The sequence below is a fragment of the Carassius auratus genome, chromosome 43, assembly GCF_003368295.1.
Source record: "Carassius auratus strain Wakin chromosome 43, ASM336829v1, whole genome shotgun sequence".
Classification (NCBI taxonomy): domain Eukaryota; kingdom Metazoa; phylum Chordata; class Actinopteri; order Cypriniformes; family Cyprinidae; genus Carassius; species Carassius auratus.
In genome coordinates, this window is record NC_039285.1 from 19,011,821 (window position 1) to 19,031,389 (window position 19,569).

At 40.0% G+C, this 19,569-nt stretch overlaps 1 protein-coding gene across 1 annotated transcript; it reads left to right on the top strand.

The window, feature by feature from the left end:
- Window positions 1–13,474: 13,474 nt before the first annotated feature.
- On the top strand, window positions 13,475–17,025 carry LOC113061291 (extracellular calcium-sensing receptor-like). Its single transcript, XM_026230320.1, has 6 exons — window positions 13,475–13,695; window positions 14,046–14,337; window positions 14,566–15,393; window positions 15,501–15,728; window positions 15,900–16,023; window positions 16,112–17,025. The coding sequence occupies exons 1-6, from the start codon at window positions 13,475–13,477 to the stop codon at window positions 17,023–17,025; spliced, it is 2,607 nt and encodes an 868-aa protein (XP_026086105.1).
- The last annotated feature ends 2,544 nt before the right edge of the window (window positions 17,026–19,569 follow it).

The window sequence follows — 19,569 nt, forward strand, 5'->3', positions numbered from 1 at the left end:
ACAACATGAACAACTTATCCCTGGATGACAAGCAACGTTAGAGCAGTGACCCCACTGAATGACTTCGGACCTGAACCCTCTGGAGTCTAAGGGTATTTTTGAGGCCTGGAGAAGTTTTGTCATGCTCTGACATTTGTGTTTTTTCAGTTTCTTATAAATATCTAAATAGCTAAAGTCTAATCTCACTGTGATCAGCACATACTGGCTATAATAAATACATATTGTATTATACATACATATTGGCTATAATAATATGTGAGCAGCATGTATGTACATGATTGTATTTTTGAGAAAAAAAAATATTATGCATGATTAGTGAAAAACTAAAAATGTTAAATCACTTGAATAAGGCCATAAAACACATACAGAACATTGGTTCCCAGGATTTTTGAGAACTGGAGCTTGTAGCCTAGACCAGTGGTTCCCAACCTTTTTCAACTCGCGGCCCACACAACCAAACACATATGTTTGCGCGGCCCACTTCAAAAAAATTAACTGACCCCGCTATTGTTGGGTTAATAACTTAGTACTCAGAAGCTAGATTTTAAACTATATTGATTGAATAAACTAGGGCTGTGCAATATGGACAAAAAAAAAAAAAAAAAACTATTGCGATTTTTTTGATCAATTTTGCAATTGTGCTTTTACAGTCATAAATGCATTCAGGATTAATTTGAAACATATTTCCAAAAGAAAACCAATCAGAGCTTTATCAAAAAGTTGTAACATCTCTAGAACAGACATAAGTCAAAATTATCACTATAGTGAAGATGTAAAAAAATGTATAGACTTGTGGCAAAAAAAAAAAATAAAACTTTTTTTTCTTTTTTGCCATGCATTGTTCATAGAGCTCATTAATTGTAGCGGTGCCTCAGGTGTTTGCAGTGTGTATACAGTATGTGTATGCGGTCAGCAGTGAGAGCGCATAAATATAACGCGAAAGCACATTAAAATAATGCACGAGTGCGAATCTCTCTGTTCGCAGCAGATTTCCTATGCTCTGTCACAAAACCGGTCGTGCTTGCTCAGATACACGCTGCTTTGCGAGGAGAGAGTGTGCACACTTAAAACGTGTCTCCTCTCACTTAAACTGCATCCTGTTCACTAACAAATTCACTCTATGCTCATGTGTTAGACATGAATTATTTTCGCACGTTTTTATTTCTAGCCTTTTACCGCAGTGAGAACGCTCTGATCCGTCAACATTGGCTCAGAAAAAAGGCGCATCACAGACAGTGTGTGAACCTGGAGTTAGGCATATGCGCAGGCTCAAATCATGATTTTAGGACGTTTTCTTTTAATCGCACAGCCCTAGAATGGACTGGAAATGAACAGAAAATAATTGGCGGCCCACCTGCAATACAACCGCCACAGGTTGAAAACCACTGGCCTAGACTTTTTCTTTCTAAATGATGTGAAAATCATCTTGTTTACTCCCTCACAGAAAATATATTGATTTAAATTTTCTAAGACACTTTTTGTTAGTAAAAGTCATATGCGAGTAGGCGTCAACTATCATGAATATCATTGTGATTTACACCTGAGGAGACAAAGAGCTGCATAATGAGCTGCATAATGAGCCTTTCAGTCAGCTTGTGTCACTGAGAGGGAAGAGTTACAAGAAAGAATGTGAGGACAAAATAAATGTATATAATTTTATGTTTGTAGTTTATTAAGAATATATTTAGTTATCCCACAACTTAATTTAATATCCACTTGGGGGAGCAGTTAAACAGTTTATTAGAACAATCAAAGCTGACTTTTTCAAACTGAATTTTTTGGCATCATTACTCCAGTCACACAATCCTTCAGATATTCTTTTAACAATCTTATTTTCTACAAAAAAAAAAAAACATGTATTGTTCTTATTATTATCATTATTATTATTAATATTAATATTGAAAAGAGCTGACAATATTTTTCAGGTTTTTTAGGTAGAATAAATTGAAAGAACAGAATTGATTTTACATTTGTTACAGTTATCTATTTGTTATATTTATACATTTAGTCAGTTATTATAGTTTGGAAAAAGTCTAACTAATAAAATGTTTAGATATTAGATATAATGAAGGGAGACATGAAAAACAGACATCGCGTTGTTTTCATATGGATTACTTTATCTCAGAATATTTGTTTTCGGCAGCACTTGTTCAGTTTAAAAGAAGACATGTCAGGCTTTCTATAGATATCTCTCTCATGTCTCTTCGTTGAGTATTCACAGAGTTACACTTCATTTTAATGACATGTTTGTACATGACGATCAGCGGAGACAAAGGCTGCAGACAGCGCACCTTGTTTGTTATCTTTATTTTATAAGTGCACAAAGGTTTTTTGTTATATAAGGCGGCTCTGCCAGATAATAAAGTTAGTGTAAATGCAACCTTGGACTCCTCGGTCCCGAAGGTGCGGGGCTGTAAAGAAAAGTGCATGGGACACTTGTTAAGGAAAGTCTTGCAGAAATTTGGATCACCGGAATAATTATCTGGCACCGGAAGTCACTTCCTGGCTCTGGCCGGAAGTGATTCTGGAAGGTCTCCCGGGGGACGGGCGGCGCAGGCGGTGCGATGGGTGCAGTGGGAGAGGTGAGCTGATGGATCTGCTGGGTGAGCTCGGACACCCGTGTCACCAGCGCTTGGATAGCACGTCTGATGTTTGCGATGCTCTCCTGCTGCTGATCCATTCGATTGACGCTGTGATGGATGAAGTGAGACAAGGAAGTGGTGCTCGCTACTTCCATGATGGTGAGAGTGTTCTGTGATGACTGGGTGAAGGAGCTGGAAGCAAGTGCGAGTATAAACAAAGTTTATAATTAAAGTTTATAACAAAATCTTTAATTAAAGATGACGGTGGTGAGTTGGCAGCAGGAGAGGGTGGCACACGAACTGCGGGGAAGCGAGCCGAAGGTAAGTCGTGATGCTTGTGGTGGTTGCGAAGAGTGGATGAGGTTCTGGGGAAAGACACGGACATCCAAAAACGCAGAACACAACAGAAAGCAAAGCACAGTTAACAACATGAAACAACGCTCTCACAAACACAAGATGTGAGACAAGCCATTATATAGAGAGGATAATGAGTGACAGCTGCTGCTGATGACAATTAACGGAGACGCCCATAAACTAATCAGTGCAGACGCATAGCACACAGACTTCACCCACAAAGTGCAAAACCCAGAGATCATGGTTTACCAACCGTGACATCAGCTCCGTCTATTAGACATATGTTAGATTAAAGGTTTGCTATTTTAGCCTAAACATCCTATTAGAAAATGTGTAATAAGAAAACGTGTAATAATAAAACAAACAACGACATTTTATTTAGATCACCTAAATTACTTCCATATACTTCCGTGTTTTCCCGTATGAAATCACAAGGTGACTTGTCGTTTAATACGGACGTGACTTCCGACGTCACTCTTGGATGTGGGCAAGGTTGGATTACCGAAGTAAGTATTGCTGTAGATTCATTATTTTAAGCACTTATATTTCTGACACATTTTGGGTTAAATTCAACCCAGCAGTGTAGTCATTTTTAACTAATAGTTGGGTTAAAAATCACAACCCAGCAGGCTGGGTTAAACATGATAACCCAGCGTTGGGTTCGTCCCTTTTTGACCCAGCGCTGGCTTGTCAAAATAACCCAAATTGGGTTGTTTTTAACCCAGCAGTTTTTAGGGTGTGTTTTTATTAATATATTTTAATGTTTCTGTTGTCAGACAACGGAATGAATATTATGATGATTGAAACGCGGGCCATTAGGCTACATAACCAGCTCTAGATTATATTAATCTCCACTAAAATCATATTCACAATATTGTGTAATGAAATAAAATGCACATACGATTAAGAAAGTGGTTGTGCTGTGGGACTGCTGGAAAGCAGGTTTGACGAATGGCGTTTGCTAGTTAGACTCCTTAAAAGAACACCTTTGCTCTTGTGTAAACAAGTGTGCGCTAGTCGAAGTCGAGGTTGGAGTTTGCAATACAGAATCATCTATGATAATATGGTAAGTGACTTACATTTTAGACATATATATATATGTGTGTGTGTGTGTGTGTGTGTGTGTGTGTGCTTGCGTGCGTGTGTGTGTGTGTTTATATCATTAAATAACTAATTAAAAGAAAAATGTATTAGATAAATTAACACTTGAACATACATCAGCATACTACCTAAAATGATGAAAACCATCTTTGTAAAAATGTGAAGTGTAATTTGACTTTTTAGTTTGGCTTATTTCATACTCATTTACATAGAGATGGTGGGGTGTATCACTTATACTACATACAGACACCAGTTGACAATCAAAATAAAGTGGGAAGTTGTATTTTTGGGTTAACAATAAATTTGTTCCCGTTCAGTCGGTCACTCTCAACGTCACATTGGTGACTAACGAATTGGGATTTCGCTTAGAGAGATCAATCTACTTCAAATGTAAACTAAACAAGTCAATGCACATTGGAATGCAATTATTGAATTCAGCAGGTGCAATGCATATCAGCTTTTCGCATTGGAGTGATGCGACAACATCGTTATGCCTCATCCCAGTCTCTTCAGTGAGCTACAGGTTCAATATACTCTTGAAAGTTTCTGGTCTTGGCGGTACAGCGCTTCAGCGGTGGCCATTCCTGTGTCAAGTGGGTTGCACACTTCAAGCTGCACTACCCCCTGTTGAGCTGCAAGTGGCCATTCCCCTGTGCACCTCAGCACTAAAAGAGTTTTTCCCTGAAAAAGCAATTTCTCTAAAAGAGCTTAGATATGTTTCTGGATGCTGTCGTTACCTGGTGAAAGGTGATGGTCATGATTGCTGCCTCACGTGTTTGGATACAGTGGTGGCAAACCCCTCGGGGAACCAACCCTCAGGAGACCATTGCTCCTCTAGCACTTTGCAACCAGTTGAGCCACCAAAAGAAAGCGCTGAGCCCTCTTCAAAGAGGGCCAGTCTGTAACAGTTGTATCCTTTGGGGCTCCTCCCAACAACCAGATGTCAATACCGAGCTCTCTGCACTGCTGCCCTCTGGGGGGGTGGCAAGGCCTGAATTGGATCCAGTGATGTTGGCTATGCTTTCCCGGGCCGCTGAAAGGGTAGGGTGGAAATCTTTTGCGCTGTTAACGCAATGCTCTACCACTGAACCGCAGGAACACTAATGCGGCCTATGGAGAAGCTGCCAACGCATTTCCTGTACATGCTGCAACATTACTGCAGGTTCATCAGGCCAAGGCACGGAAGGACCTGCACAAGGGTAGTCATGATCGGGACGTTCTGAAAGAGCTCAGAACCACTACTGACATCGCGCTGCGAGCGACAAAGGTCTACAAGTCATTTTCACACTTGAAGTCCAGGAGCACCATCCCTAGCTGTGTCTGGTCGATATGAGGGATGCTGAAAGGTTAAGTTCCTTTATGCCCCTGTATCCCAGACAAGCAACATGGTCAAGAGCCTGGCCCCGCAGCTCTTTGCTGTACCGAAGCAAACTGGAAGCCCAACACCGGACCTCACTCATCCTCCTCCTTCATAGAGGGCCGTTCTAAGACCACTCTATGGTCCGCTCACAAGCTGAGGTGGTCCCTGCGTTCCACCTCGCTGCTCCACTGAGGGTACGGAGGTGGTTCAATCAGGACTACTTTCGTCAACTATATTTATTACAATTATATTGCATACAATTAGTGTTAATGGTATGGTTATGTTCTGGGCAATACTCCACATGCCTGTCCAAGCAGCCATGCTAGGACAGAGCTGGGGGAGCATCAAGACAAACCCCCAAAACAACCATAGACCAAAACCCCCCAACACAACTGATGCAATTTGAATGGTCAATGATGGGAAATGTTGCCTTAATACTATATTTATGTGGGAAGCATCACCACAAATCAGTAAGGAAGCATATTCGAAAGTACAGGGGGAAGCATACACCCCTAGCAGCAACAGTCTAATAAGACAGTAGTTTGTATTTAAGTGTCTATTCTCATTAAGGGGAAGTGTCACCCCAAGCAGGTTGCTTAAAATGCTTAAAGCAAATATGTGATTGTAAAGGGGGAAGCGTACGATCCCTGGCAGCGGTAAGAGGAGCATGTTTTATGCATTAATGCTTTCAATTGCATAATTGTGAGTGGCAGTCCGGCAAGGGAAGCATACACCCTGTGGAAATACTTTAAATGACTATCATTGATGTTACGTTCTTATATGTATAGAAGCTATAGAGCGATAAAAGCATGCTTCTGATGCTGCATGCAGCTGAAATCAATTGCACACTCAAACAGCTAATGAAAACATCAACCTTAGAAATATACAACAGTGACATTGAGATTACACCGCTGAATCCAGCGAACTCCAGTTGAAATGCCTACACAAGAATGCTTGTTTCATTTAAACCTGTCCTCATGGCCTTAACCCTTTAGGCGCAGAGTTTTTTTTTTGTTTTTTAGAGGATTTTAAGGATGACCCAATGTTTATGTAGGGGTTACATTTTCCCATCTAATATACATATTATGATGTAATTTGGTGGTGGCCATCTTGAATTATAGAATTTTAATGAAAAGTCACATGTTTAAATGATAAAATGCAGCACTTCTTTCCCCCAAAAATAAAATGTCTCTCACCTTCTGTGTGCTATATTGCACAATACTGAATGCTCAGGTAAATAGTAAGTAGTAAACAAACTGTTTAAATCAGTACTAATATATGGTAGAAACAAAACGAATACATGTAGCGGTTGGCTTTTGCTGTAGAGATTTTCAATTTACTACATACAGCAGGCACTCTGATTCCATGTATGGGGCACATATATAGTATTCATATGACACAGAAACACAAGTAGAATGCGGAGAGACACACGGTCAGAAGACAAAGCTACATGTCTAGCGAGGTAAAATCTCCCGCCTCATTCCCCTCAACACTTACACGCCTGCTAATTTCGCGATGAACACTCTGACCCCAGGAAACATTGTTTACACCACTGGCATTGGGCAAAGGACGATCTACATTGGGCAAAGGATTCACCGTTTGTGTTTGGTGTAGGGCTATACTTTCACTTTCAGTATCACCGTCATCTTCTGAAAGCAGATATTCCCCTTCAGAATCATGGTCCTCGAATAGAAGTCCCAACACTTCATTGCGGGTTTATTGAAGCTTTATTGATGCCATTAGATAATAATAATAATAATAATCTAATGTCAATACTCATTGACGTTGACAATATTGCTCTAATAAAATGGCTCACTCTCACACTAGCTCCACTTTTGTTCGCACTGATTCAATGCACACTAGCTCGAAGATTTTGTATAGAAGCATGACGTTTTTTTGAAGTATTACATGTCTGCCATCTGGTGCAGGGGAGGTCGCATGAAATTTGACACCCTATTTGACAAAATCGGCCGTTTTATTCAGTGCCGCATTTTGTCGCGTAAACTCGACCGTGGTGCCTAGAGGGTTAACTATTGGCATGTCCTCAGAGTGTTTACATGCTCTAGACTGCGTGTTATTCCATGTGTATTAACACAGATGTGTAAATGTTGCTGCATTTTTTTTTATTTTTTTTTTTTACAATTAGCAGCCCAGGCAATATACACAGTTACATGGATTAAAAGAGCATTCACTTATCATAGATGTGGATTTAAGAAGTTCTGAAACAAGCTGCAACAGTTTGATTTGCAAGCAGTGCTGCAATAGAAGAGACGCTAAAGAATCTGAATTCAAATAGACCGCTTGCGATAGGTGTCAAGACTGGATTGGTACATGTCAGGAACAGCTGACTGTCAGCTAATGCAAGCTTGACTGACATGGCCTGCACAATCTAATGCGATGCTGAATTTCCTCTGGTCTGGTGCCTGGCTAGTGCTACCCAGCTCATCTCACTGGCTTCTGCAGACCATTCAGTTCGCCCAGCGTCCCCCCAATTTCAGCAGCATCCGCTTCACTACAGTGAAGACAGCTGATGCTCCTGTCTTGCGTGCAGAGATCGCAGTCCTCCTGGCAAGGATGCAATAGAGACAGTCCCTCCAGCCAATTTGAGGATGGGGTTTTACATTTACAATCGGGCTCTTAATCGATTACCATTCTAGATGTTAATGCAGAAACTCATCTTCGGGGTGTGTCTGTCCCTGAGATTATTTTTTATTGATTGACCTGAAGGGTGCATACTTTCATGTGTCAATCCTTCCATGCCACTGATCATTTCTGCGGTTTATCATATCAGTACAAGATCCTGCCATTCGGGCTGTCACTGTCTCCCCGTTTCTTCACGAATGTCGTGGAGGCACCTCTTGTTCTCCTCAGAGAGCAGAGTGTTCGTGTCCTAAACTATCTCACAATTTACTCATACTAGCACAGTCTCGGGATCAGTTGTGTGAGTACAGAGACCTGGTGCTCTGGCACCTCAGCCTGCTGTGTCTTCGGGTCAACAGGGAAAAGAGCAAACTCTCACCAATGCAGAGGATCTCTTTTCTCGATATGGAGTTGGATTTGGTCAAACAGACAGCATGCCTCACAAAGGAATGTGAACAGTCAGTGCTGTCCTGCTTGAATTCATTTAAGGGCAGTACGCCGGTCCCAATGACCCAATTTCAGAGGCTCATGGGGCATATGGCAGCTTCAGCGGCACTTAGACCGCTTGGGCTTTTGCATATTAGACTGCTTCAGCACTGGCTTCATGGCTGAGTCCCGAGGTTGGAGTGGCAGTGTGGTACTCATCGCGTCCAAGTTTCACTGGCCTGTCAGCCAATATTCACCCCGTGGTCAGATCTTACGTTCATCCAGGCTGTAGAGCCCCTAGATTTACACGGATGCCTCCACCAACGGTTGGGGGGCCACGCACAACGAGCATGTAGTGTCGGGGGTATGGACGGGTCCCCATCTTCACTAGCATATCAATTGCAAAGAGTTGTTAGCAGGGCGCCTTGCCTTGAACCATTTGAAAGGGTGTTTAAGAGGCAAGCATGTGCTAGTCCGAAAGGACAACACTACAACCATTGTGCACATCAACCGACAAGGTGGCCGTCGGAGCTGTCTCGAGCCACACTCCCAGGAGAGTGGCGACTCCATCCCCAGATGGTCCAGCTGATTTGGAGACGTTTTGGAAGTGCTCAGATAGACCTGTTTACCTCTCCAGAGACCTTTCACTGCCAGTTGTTCTACTCCCTGAGCGAGGGAACTCTAGGCATAGATTCACTGGTGCACAGCTGACCACAGGGCCTGAGCAAGTATGTGTTTCCCCAAGTGAGTCTTCTCGCATGCTGTGCAAGGTCAGGGAGGACGAGGAGCAGGTCTTGCTTGTGGCGACATATTAGCCCCACCTAGACCTGGTTCCCTGAACTAGTGCTCGTTGTGAAAGCCCTCTCTGGTGGATTCCTCTGAGGAAGGATCTACTGACTAAGAGACGGGGCACTGAGGCGGAGGTTCTTGGTGACCTACCCCAAGAGGTATTGGACACCATCACTTCGGCGATAGCACTGTCTATGAGACAAGCTTATGTGCTTGATCATGCTTCATCGGTGCTTCCTCAGGGCCAACAGCATAGGTTTTTGGGTCCCATGAAAACCTTGGCCCAAGGCGGGTCAGCTGGGGCTAGAGGAGTGGTTATGAACAAAGGCTGAGTTTCTTCGAATCTGGAGAGCGTCAGCTAAGCGTCAGATAATTTCAAAAAGCTAACAGCTTACACCAGCATTAAAAACTTTTTAAAATAAGTTGAGCTCAAAACTAACTTTCTGTCGACAGTGAGTGTTTGAAATACCTTGATCCGATGTGGATTATGATAACCATACAATGTAGAAATATTTGTAAGCAATGCACAAGACTATTCACGCTAGGCATTTACGTTATCATAGTAAACATGGTAAATGTGACCGCTTGAAGAAATCAGCTTCTTCGTGTATTTATTTAGTAACATATTTTATCTGTCATAAGTCTTGTCTCGAGAGTTTATCTCTGCGTAACCTATGTCATTTCTTCAGGAGCTTTCATAAAAATATAGAAATTATCATTCTTTCTAAATGTGATGTGTATATAGGCTACTGTAACTACAAATAAATAGAAACAGACTCGAATGAATAAGCAGGCTACGTTCTTAATGCTTTATTTCTGTGACTAATTTTCAATCCTGATAAATTCATTATGATTTTTACTTTTATCATGTTCGTTTTGTGATCGCGCTTGTTCTTGCGACTTATTTCTATTAGTTTTCTGATAACTTATCTTTGTTGGTGAAATGATGGAGTTGCGTGATACTTTTACTGGGAGGTGTGTAAAGGGCGGGTTTTAGTTAAGCGCAGCAGAGCTTCTGGCCCGACGGTGGAAACGCAAAATAATTTGACATTAATAACTTACTTTTAGCAGCATCAGTTGCACATGTGCGCTCACAAGATCTCCCGGTTCTTACTTGTGAATTCAGTTCACTGGAGACTCGCACTAAATGGTTCATTTGAATCAGTGATTTGTCTTCTCAATAACAGCTGCAATTGGATCATTCTAAATTGTGAATTAATCGTTTAGTGCAATTTGTGAACTGATTTAAAAGGTTAATTAAAAAGAATCAGTATATTCTTGAATCAGACACTGACACTTAAAGGCAGGGTAGGTAAAAAATGTATAAAAAAACTTTTTTTTCCATATTTGTTTAAACTTTATTTATATATCAATACATAATTAAAATGTATGTACTCTGAAAAAGAAAGTATAAAAATCGAGTGTCTGTAGACCTCTCACGACTGTTTTAAAGACAGCTCATTATTTCCATTCACTCCACCCCCTCCCTTCTGGGCTCCTTCCAAAGCTACGCCCCAAAACACATGAATGCGCGACTCCGACCACTGAGCTGGAAGACGCATTATTTACCTGAGACGAGCGGAGAGGAAGGAGCACAGTGCATGTAGTGACATTGTGTCAGAATCACATGTAATAAAAATAACTTTATAACTATAAAGATAAACAAACAAGATGTATTTTAGTACTCCCTATCAAGCTAGCATATTGATATTGGTAAAGTTTAAAATATATATTTTTTGATTCGCTAACGAGCTAGTTGTCTATAAGGCCAAGCTAAAAACAGGTTGCATGATACACGTTTTTCCATTATCATCATTTACACTGTGATGAAGATGAATTTCGTGTAAGATTCATAACGTTGTTCTGCATGTAAGAGTTTCCATGATGAAAGCATTGTTGACTCTGATGAGGACTACACTCCAGAGACAAGTACCGCATCGTCAGCTCGAGGACAGGTCCGGGGCGAAGCAGAGGAGGTCGTGCAAGAGGCCGTGCAACTAGGGTCCGAGGAAGTAGACGCCGAGGACGGGGTGGTCGAAGTGCAGGGCAAGGAGCACTTGAGTTCCCTCAGTTCTCGCCATCGCTGGAAAGCCACGCCGATATTAACTCGCGTTTTATTTCTTTGTTTATCCAAATACTTTTTGTTCATTGCCTTTTCTTGTACTGTTACTGTCTTCCTTTTTTTTTGCCTGGTTTGCCTTCAATTTCTGTGAATTTCGCTTGCTGTTTCTCTGCCATTGTTTTGGTATTCCTAGGATCCGTGCCTCTTAAATTTCCTCAAATCAAACGTGCGTGCGCAAGTGGGCAGGTCCTGTGTGGCAAAAGGGTGGTTGCCATGGTTGCGAGAGAGTGACAGTCGCCTAAGCCAATCCTATGTTTCGTGCCGAATGGAAATAATGAGCTGTGTTTAATACAGATTAAACGGTCTAGAGTCACTCGATTTTTATACTCTTTTTTATCAGAGTATTTACATTTTAATTATGCATTGATATATATAGAAAGTTTAAACAAATTTGGAAGAAAGTTGTTTATAAATTTCTTACCTACCCTGCCTTTAAGTACAGTAACAAAGTAAAACTACTGCATTACTGTTTACCACTGGCTCATATACATTACATGCCACAGTAGATTTACAAGTCAAGTCAAGTCACTTATATTTATATAGTGCTTTAAACAACAACAAAAAATTGAGTCAACGCAACTGAACAACATTAATTAGGAAAACAGCGTGTCAATAATGCAAAATGTTAAAGGCAGTTCATAATTAAATTCAGTGATGTCATCATCTCAGCTCAGTTTAAATAGTATCTGCGCAATCATTTGCAATCAAGTCAACGATATCGCTGTAATGAAGTGTCCACAACTAAGCGAGCCAGAGGCGACAGCGGCAAGGAACCAAACTCTATTGGTGACAGAATGGAGAGAAAAACCTTGGGAGAAACCAGGGCTGCGTTCAGCCCCGACAAAACGTTGCAAAAATTTTTAAAACATTTTTTAAACAGAAACGGTGATGCGTTGAACACACTGTTCTGATGACGCAAAAGTTGCAACTATGGCAGCTGAGAAGGCCATTATTTGTGTTCTTTGTGAAGAATTTTCGGAGCCATCTATTTAGCCTTACATACTGACTTTATTTGTAGTTCATACGGTTTTAATACCCTGTATTTTCTTTCTCATTTTTAGGAAAAGCACTTCATTACCATTGTTTATTTCTATACCAAACACTTGCAATGAAGCTAAAAATATAAACAACTACATCATTATGACAAACATGTCGTTTAATATCCTCAGTTGTTGCATATACCGAGCTGCAACGAACACATTTGTATTATATTCCTTGAAGCCATTGTGCGAGTTCACTTTAATACCGCGTGCTTTATATACATGTTGTTGCTGATTGGACTGCAGTTCTGACACACCCACCAAACAAGAGAAAACGCATCTCAAACCCAGTTGCACACCGGCGTTTCCAGGAAACATGACGTTCAACGCGGAAACCGTAGCAAAACGTTGCGCACCGTTTTGAACTTGAACATGCCCCAGGCGCAGTCTCCGCTATAAGCTAATAATCAAAAATCAAATAAGACTAGAGATGAGACGCTCTTATTTTTTTATTGTAGAATACAACACTGGATATATTCGCACTTTATAGAAATGAAAATGATGGTGTATAAAATTGATTTTAAGATAAAAAAATAATTATGATTAAAAAATTAACTTGATGGAGCTCAAACTCAAAACACATGACAGCAACAAACAGGAAGTGAACTAATTAATGAATGGATGGGTGGATGGACTGATGGGCATTTAATTAAACATAGTACCATACTAAATTATAGTAATAATTTAGTCTGATAAATAACATTCTTCATACCTTTGTAATTGATAGCTCAGAAAAAGTCACATACATGACTGACATCTAGAGGACACTCTTAAAAAAAATCCATAAAACACTTGCAAGAAGAAACCACAAATAAGTAGATATAATTGAACATTGGTATCAGACAATTGTCTCCCTTTATACAACCAATTGAAGTTAATTGTGCATGCATAAAATGTCGTTATTCCATCAATCCTGTTGGCTATGTTGGGAGGGATTGGAGAGTCGACGTCCTGCCTTCCAGGGATGCCCACTTGGCATTGGCTGCATATTTAAAGCAACATCCCACACAAGCTTCATCAGAAATTAGTTAGTAGAGTGGCCGAGTGGATCAGAAAGATAATGTGGGCCATTCTGTATATTTTTCTATGCATGTCATTTAACTGTATTTCTGCAGATTCAGTCCTCAAATCAGGTACCTGTCAGCTCCAGGGACACTTCAAGTTGAATGGAATGCAACAGGACGGAGATTTTATACTTGGAGGCCTATTTCATGTTCACTTTTTCACAGTGTTCCCAGAACTGGGATTCAGAACGGAGCCAGAACCACCATACTGTGAAAAGTGAGTCTGGTCTGGGGCCAGAATGACTACAGAACTAAATAAATAGAATAATAAATAATGATAATAATAATATTTAATGTAATGTAAAGTTCTATGTGTCACCTTTCACCTAAGCTAACTTCAAATGATGTGCTGACATCAGTAATGTATATATGTGTATATATATATATATATATATATATATATATATATATATATATATATATATATATATATATATATTGAAATCACTGTACTTTTAACTAAATATGCATAATAGGGTTCCGTGAGTAATGCTTAAATCGCAAATGTATTTTCAGTTTCTAATGCTTGTATTAATTTATCTTTCAATAATTTTTTTTTTTTTTTAGATTTAATATAGAAATATTTCAGCAGGCACAGACCATGGCTTTTGCAGTTAATGAGATCAATAAGAATCCAAATCTGCTGCCTAACATCACTCTGGGTTACCATCTTTATGACAACTGTGTGAGACTAGGAATAGCATTCCGGGCTGCCATATCCCTGGCTAGTGGAACAGAGGAGTCCTTCTCCAATTTAAACTGCACTGGGCCTCCTCCGGTTATTGGGATCATAGGGGATCCAAGTTCCACTCCTTCCATTGCAATTTCTAATGTTCTGGGGCTGTTTCGAGTACCTATAGTAAGATGACAAAAAAAAAAAAAAAAGAAAAAGAAAATACACTATCTGCATATTTTTTGCGTTTTGAGTTTTTTAGCCATGTTATTTAGCCAACTTGTTTTTAGTACTTTTTTTTCCAGATTGTTTGTGTCTGAAAAAAAAAAAATAATATCAAAAGCACTGATGATTATCACTCTATTTCTCTGTCTCATGTCATTATTTATTTCTCCATCTTCCCTAACTAATTAGGTTAGTCACTATGCCACCTGCTCCTGTTTGAGTGACAGGAAAAAGTACCCTTCTTTCTTCAGAACAATCCCCAGTGATGCCTTCCAGGTGCGTGCTATGGTTCAGATTTTGAGGCATTTTGGATGGACCTGGGTTGGTCTCATCTACAGTGATGATGACTATGGCATCTATGCTGCTCAGTTATTTCAGCAGGAAATGCAGCTGTTTGGGCATTGTGTTGCATTTTCTGAAATCCTTCCCCATGATAACAACCTCAGAGACATTCAACATATAACAGGAGTGATTGAGGCCTCTACAGCTAGAGTGGTTGTTGTTTTTTCAACTTCATCCTTTCTAATACCTTTGATGGAGGAAGTGGTTTTGCAGAACATGACAGGCAGACAGTGGATTGCGAGTGAAGCTTGGACAACCTCTCCTGTATATCACACTCCACGTTTCCTACCCATCCTGGGGGGCACACTGGGCATTGCTATCAGACGTGGAGAGATTCAGGGGCTTCGTGAGTATCTTCTACGTCTCCGTCCCAGTAATGATCAAAAAAACAATATAATAAGGATTTTTTGGGAGAACATGTTCAGGTGTAGTTTTGAAAATGGGGGTAGAGCAATAGATGGAGAGCAAGTGAAAAAGTTGTGTACAGGACAGGAGGATCTGAGCAACACTGACACACCATACACTGATGTTTCTGGGTTGAGAGCAGCTTATAATGTCTATAAAGCAGTTTATGCCCTGGCACATGCACTTCATGACCTGATGCAGTGTGAAGAGGGGAGAGGACCATTCAATGGGAACAGCTGTGCTAATAAAACCAACCTGAAACCCTGGCAGGTAAGACATCCAAGTGACCATTCTCTCCAGGCATATAGGAGAGATTAAGATGAAAAAGCAAAATATGTGTGTGTGTTTAACACTTCTCCTGCCTACCAACTGTGCAGCTGGTTCACTACCTACAGAAAGTGAACTTCACCACAGGTTTTGGGGATCATGTGTCATTTGATAAGAATGGAGATGCTCTGCCCATCTATGATGTGCTGAACTGGCAGCCAAGCTCTGATGGATCGATAAGGATTCACACAGTTGGTGTAGTCAATAAAGGGGCGGCAACAGAGATGGTGCTCACACTGGATGATGATTCAATATACTGGAACTTTGAGACCAAAAAAGTAATAATCTGTGCAAGTTAATTTCATCCCTTTTGCAGATATATGTTCTATATACAAATCAAAGCTATAAGAAAACATGTATAAATTAATGGAACATATTATGTAAGATATGAAAAATACAATACATTTAAAAAGAAAGAAAAAAAAATAGCAGGTGATTTTCTCTTTCAGCCCCCAAGGTCTGTTTGCAGTGAGAGCTGCCCACCAGGCACCAGACAAGCCAGGAGGAAGGGCCTCCCTGTCTGCTGTTTTGACTGCATGTCATGCGGAGATGGAGAAATATCTAATACAACAAGTGAGGAAATTACTGTTGCAAAATTTGAGCATAATTTGAAAGCAATTACCTCTTTAATTCACACCTATCTATCATTTATTACTCACAGATGCGATTGAGTGTACAGTCTGTCCAGATGAGTTCTGGTCCAATCCAGAAAAGGACCAGTGTGTGCCAAAAGAAGTAGAGTTTCTGTCCTATGAGGATCCTCTAGGCATCTCCTTGACCAGTGCATCTCTGCTTGGCACCTGCATCTGTGCTCTTGTTATGGTCATCTTTGCTCTTCACCATAACACTCCCATAGTTCGTGCCAACAATTCAGAACTCAGCTTCCTGCTGCTGTTGTCACTCAAACTGTGTTTCCTGTGTGTGCTGCTGTTCATTGGCCAGCCACAGTTGTGGACATGTCAATTAAGACATGCTGTGTTTGGCATAAGCTTTGTCCTGTGCATTTCCAGCATCCTGGTCAAGACTATGGTGGTAATTGCAGTATTCAAATCATCTCGACCAGAGGGAAAAGGCGCTATGAAATGGTTTGGAGCAGCTCAACAAAGATGCACAGTTTTGGTCCTAACAGCCCTTCAGGTTGTGATATGTGCAGTCTGGCTATCAATTGCATCTCCAACACCACATAAAAACAATCAGTATACTCGCTCTAAAATAGTATATGAATGTGCTATTGGTTCAGTGGCTGGTTTTTCTATGCTGCTGGGATACATTGGACTATTGGCAGCAGTAAGTTTTCTTTTAGCCTTTCTGGCAAGAAATCTTCCAGATAATTTTAATGAAGCAAAGTTCATCACATTTAGCATGTTGATCTTCTGTGCTGTGTGGATTGCGTTTGTTCCAGCATATGTGAGTTCTCCGGGGAAATATGCAGTGGCTGTAGAGATATTTGCCATTTTAGCATCTAGTTTTGGATTATTGGTGGCCATATTTGCCCCAAAGTGCTACATTATCCTTTTACATCCAGAGAGAAACACTAAAAATGCCATAATGGGAAGAGAAAAACAAAATAAATAGTTTGAAATCTCTATGATGTAAAATTGTGAACTTTTGATTAATTGTCAGTTACTTCACTGGTTAGTCAGTAGGCTTTGATTGATTATTCAGCTTTTGCAATCATTAAACAATAAAATATATATTATGTATATATATATATATATATATATATATATATATATATATATATATATATATACAGTATTGTTCAAAATAATAGCAGTACAATGTGACTAACCAGAATAATCAAGGTTTTTCGTATATTTTTTTTATTGCTACTTGGCAAACAAGTTACCAGTAGGTTCAGTAGATTCTCAGAAAACAAATGAGACCCAGCATTCATGATATGCACGCTCTTAAGGCTGTGCAATTGGGCAATTAGTTGAATTAGTTGAAAGGGGTGTGTTCAAAAAAATAGCAGTGTGGCATTCAATCACTGAGGTCATCAATTTTGTGAAGAAACAGGTGTGAATCAGGTGGCCCCTATTTAAGGATGAAGCCAACACTTGTTGAACATGCATTTGAAAGCTGAGGAAAAGGGGTCGTTCAAGACATTGTTCAGAAGAACAGCGTACTTTGATTAAAAAGTTGATTAGAGAGGGGAAAACCTATAAAGAGGTGCAAAAAATGATAGGCTGTTCAGCTAAAATGATCTCCAATGCCTTAAAATGGAGAGCAAAACCAGAGAGACGTGGAAGAAAACGGAAGACAACCATCAAAATGGATAGAAGAATAACCAGAATGGCAAAGGCTCAGCCAATGATCACCTCCAGGATGATCAAAGACAGTCTGGAGTTACCTGTAAGTACTGTGACAGTTAGAAGACGTCTGTGTGAAGCTAATCTATTTTCAAGAATCCCCCGCAAAGTCCCTCTGTTAAAAAAAAGGCATGTGCAGAAGAGGTTACAATTTGCCAAAGAACACATCAACTGGCCTAAAGAGAAATGGAGGAACATTTTGTGGACTGATGAGAGTAAAATTGTTCTTTTTGGGTCCAAGGGCCACAGGCAGTTTGTGAGAGGACCCCCAAACTCTGAATTCAAGCCACAGTACACAGTGAAGACAGTGAAGCATGGAGGTGCAAGCATCATGATATGGGCATGTTTCTCCTACTATGGTGTTGGGCCTATTTATCGCATACCAGGGATCATGGATCAGTTTGTATATGTTAAAATACTTGAAGACGTCATGTTGCCCTATGCTGAAGAGGACATGTCCTTGAAATGGTTGTTTCAACAAGACAATGACCCAAAACACACTAGTAAACGGGCAAAGTCTTGGTTCCAAACCAACAAAATTAATGTTATGGAGTGGCCAGCCCAATCTCCAGACCTTAATCCAATTGAGAACTTGTGGGGTGATATCAAAAATGCTGTTTCTGAAGCAAAACCAAGAAATGTGAATGAATTGTGGAATGTTGTTAAAGAATCATGGAGTGGAATAACAGCTGAGAGGTGCCACAAGTTGGTTGACTCCATGCCACACAGATGTCAAGCAGTTTTAAAAAACTGTGGTCATACAACTAAATATTAGTTTAGTGATTCACAGGATTGCTAAATCCCAGAAAAAAAAATGTTTGTACAAAATAGTTTTGAATTTGTACAGTCAAAGGTAGACACTGCTATTTTTTTGAACACACCCCTTTCAACTAATTGCCCAATTGCACAGCCTTAAGAGCGTGCATATCATGAATGCTGGGTCTTGTTTGTTTTCTGACAATCTACTGAACCTACTGGTAACTTGTTTGCCACGTAGCAATAAAAAATATACTAAAAACCTTGATTATTCTGGTTAGTCACATTGTACTGCTATTATTTTGAACAATACTGTGTATATATATATATATATATATATATATATATATATATACACACACATACCTACATACATATATATATATATATATATATATATATATATATATATATATTGTACAGACTAAAAGTTTGGACACACCTTCTCATTCAAAGAGTTTTCTTTATTTTCATGACTATGAAAATTGTAGATTCACACTGAAGGCATCAAAACTATGAATTAACACATGTGGAATTATATATGGAATTATAAACATAACAATAAAGTGTGAAACAACTGAAAATGTCATATTCTATGTTCTTCAAACTAGCCACCTTTTGCTTTGATTATTGCTTTGCACACTCTTGGCATTATCTTGATGAGCTTCAAGAGGTAGTCACCTGAAATGGTCTTCCAGCAGTCTTGAAGGAGTTCCCAGAGAGATGCTTAGCACTTGTTGGCCCTTTTGCCTTCTGTCTGCGGTCCAGCTCACAACTAAACCATCTCGACTGGGTTCAGGTCCAGTGACTGTGGAGGCCAGGTCATCTGGCGCAGCACCCCATCACTCTCCTTCTTGGTCAAATAGCCCTTGATGCCTTCAGTGTGAATCTACAATTTTCATAGTCATGAAAATAAAGAAAACTCTTTGAATGAGAAGGTGTGTCCAAACTTTTGGTCTGTACTGTATATATATATAGTCTACACATATTGCATGTGTTATATAAATAAACATGATGTGATGTGACTTTACTGGTGTGCCGATTATAAAGC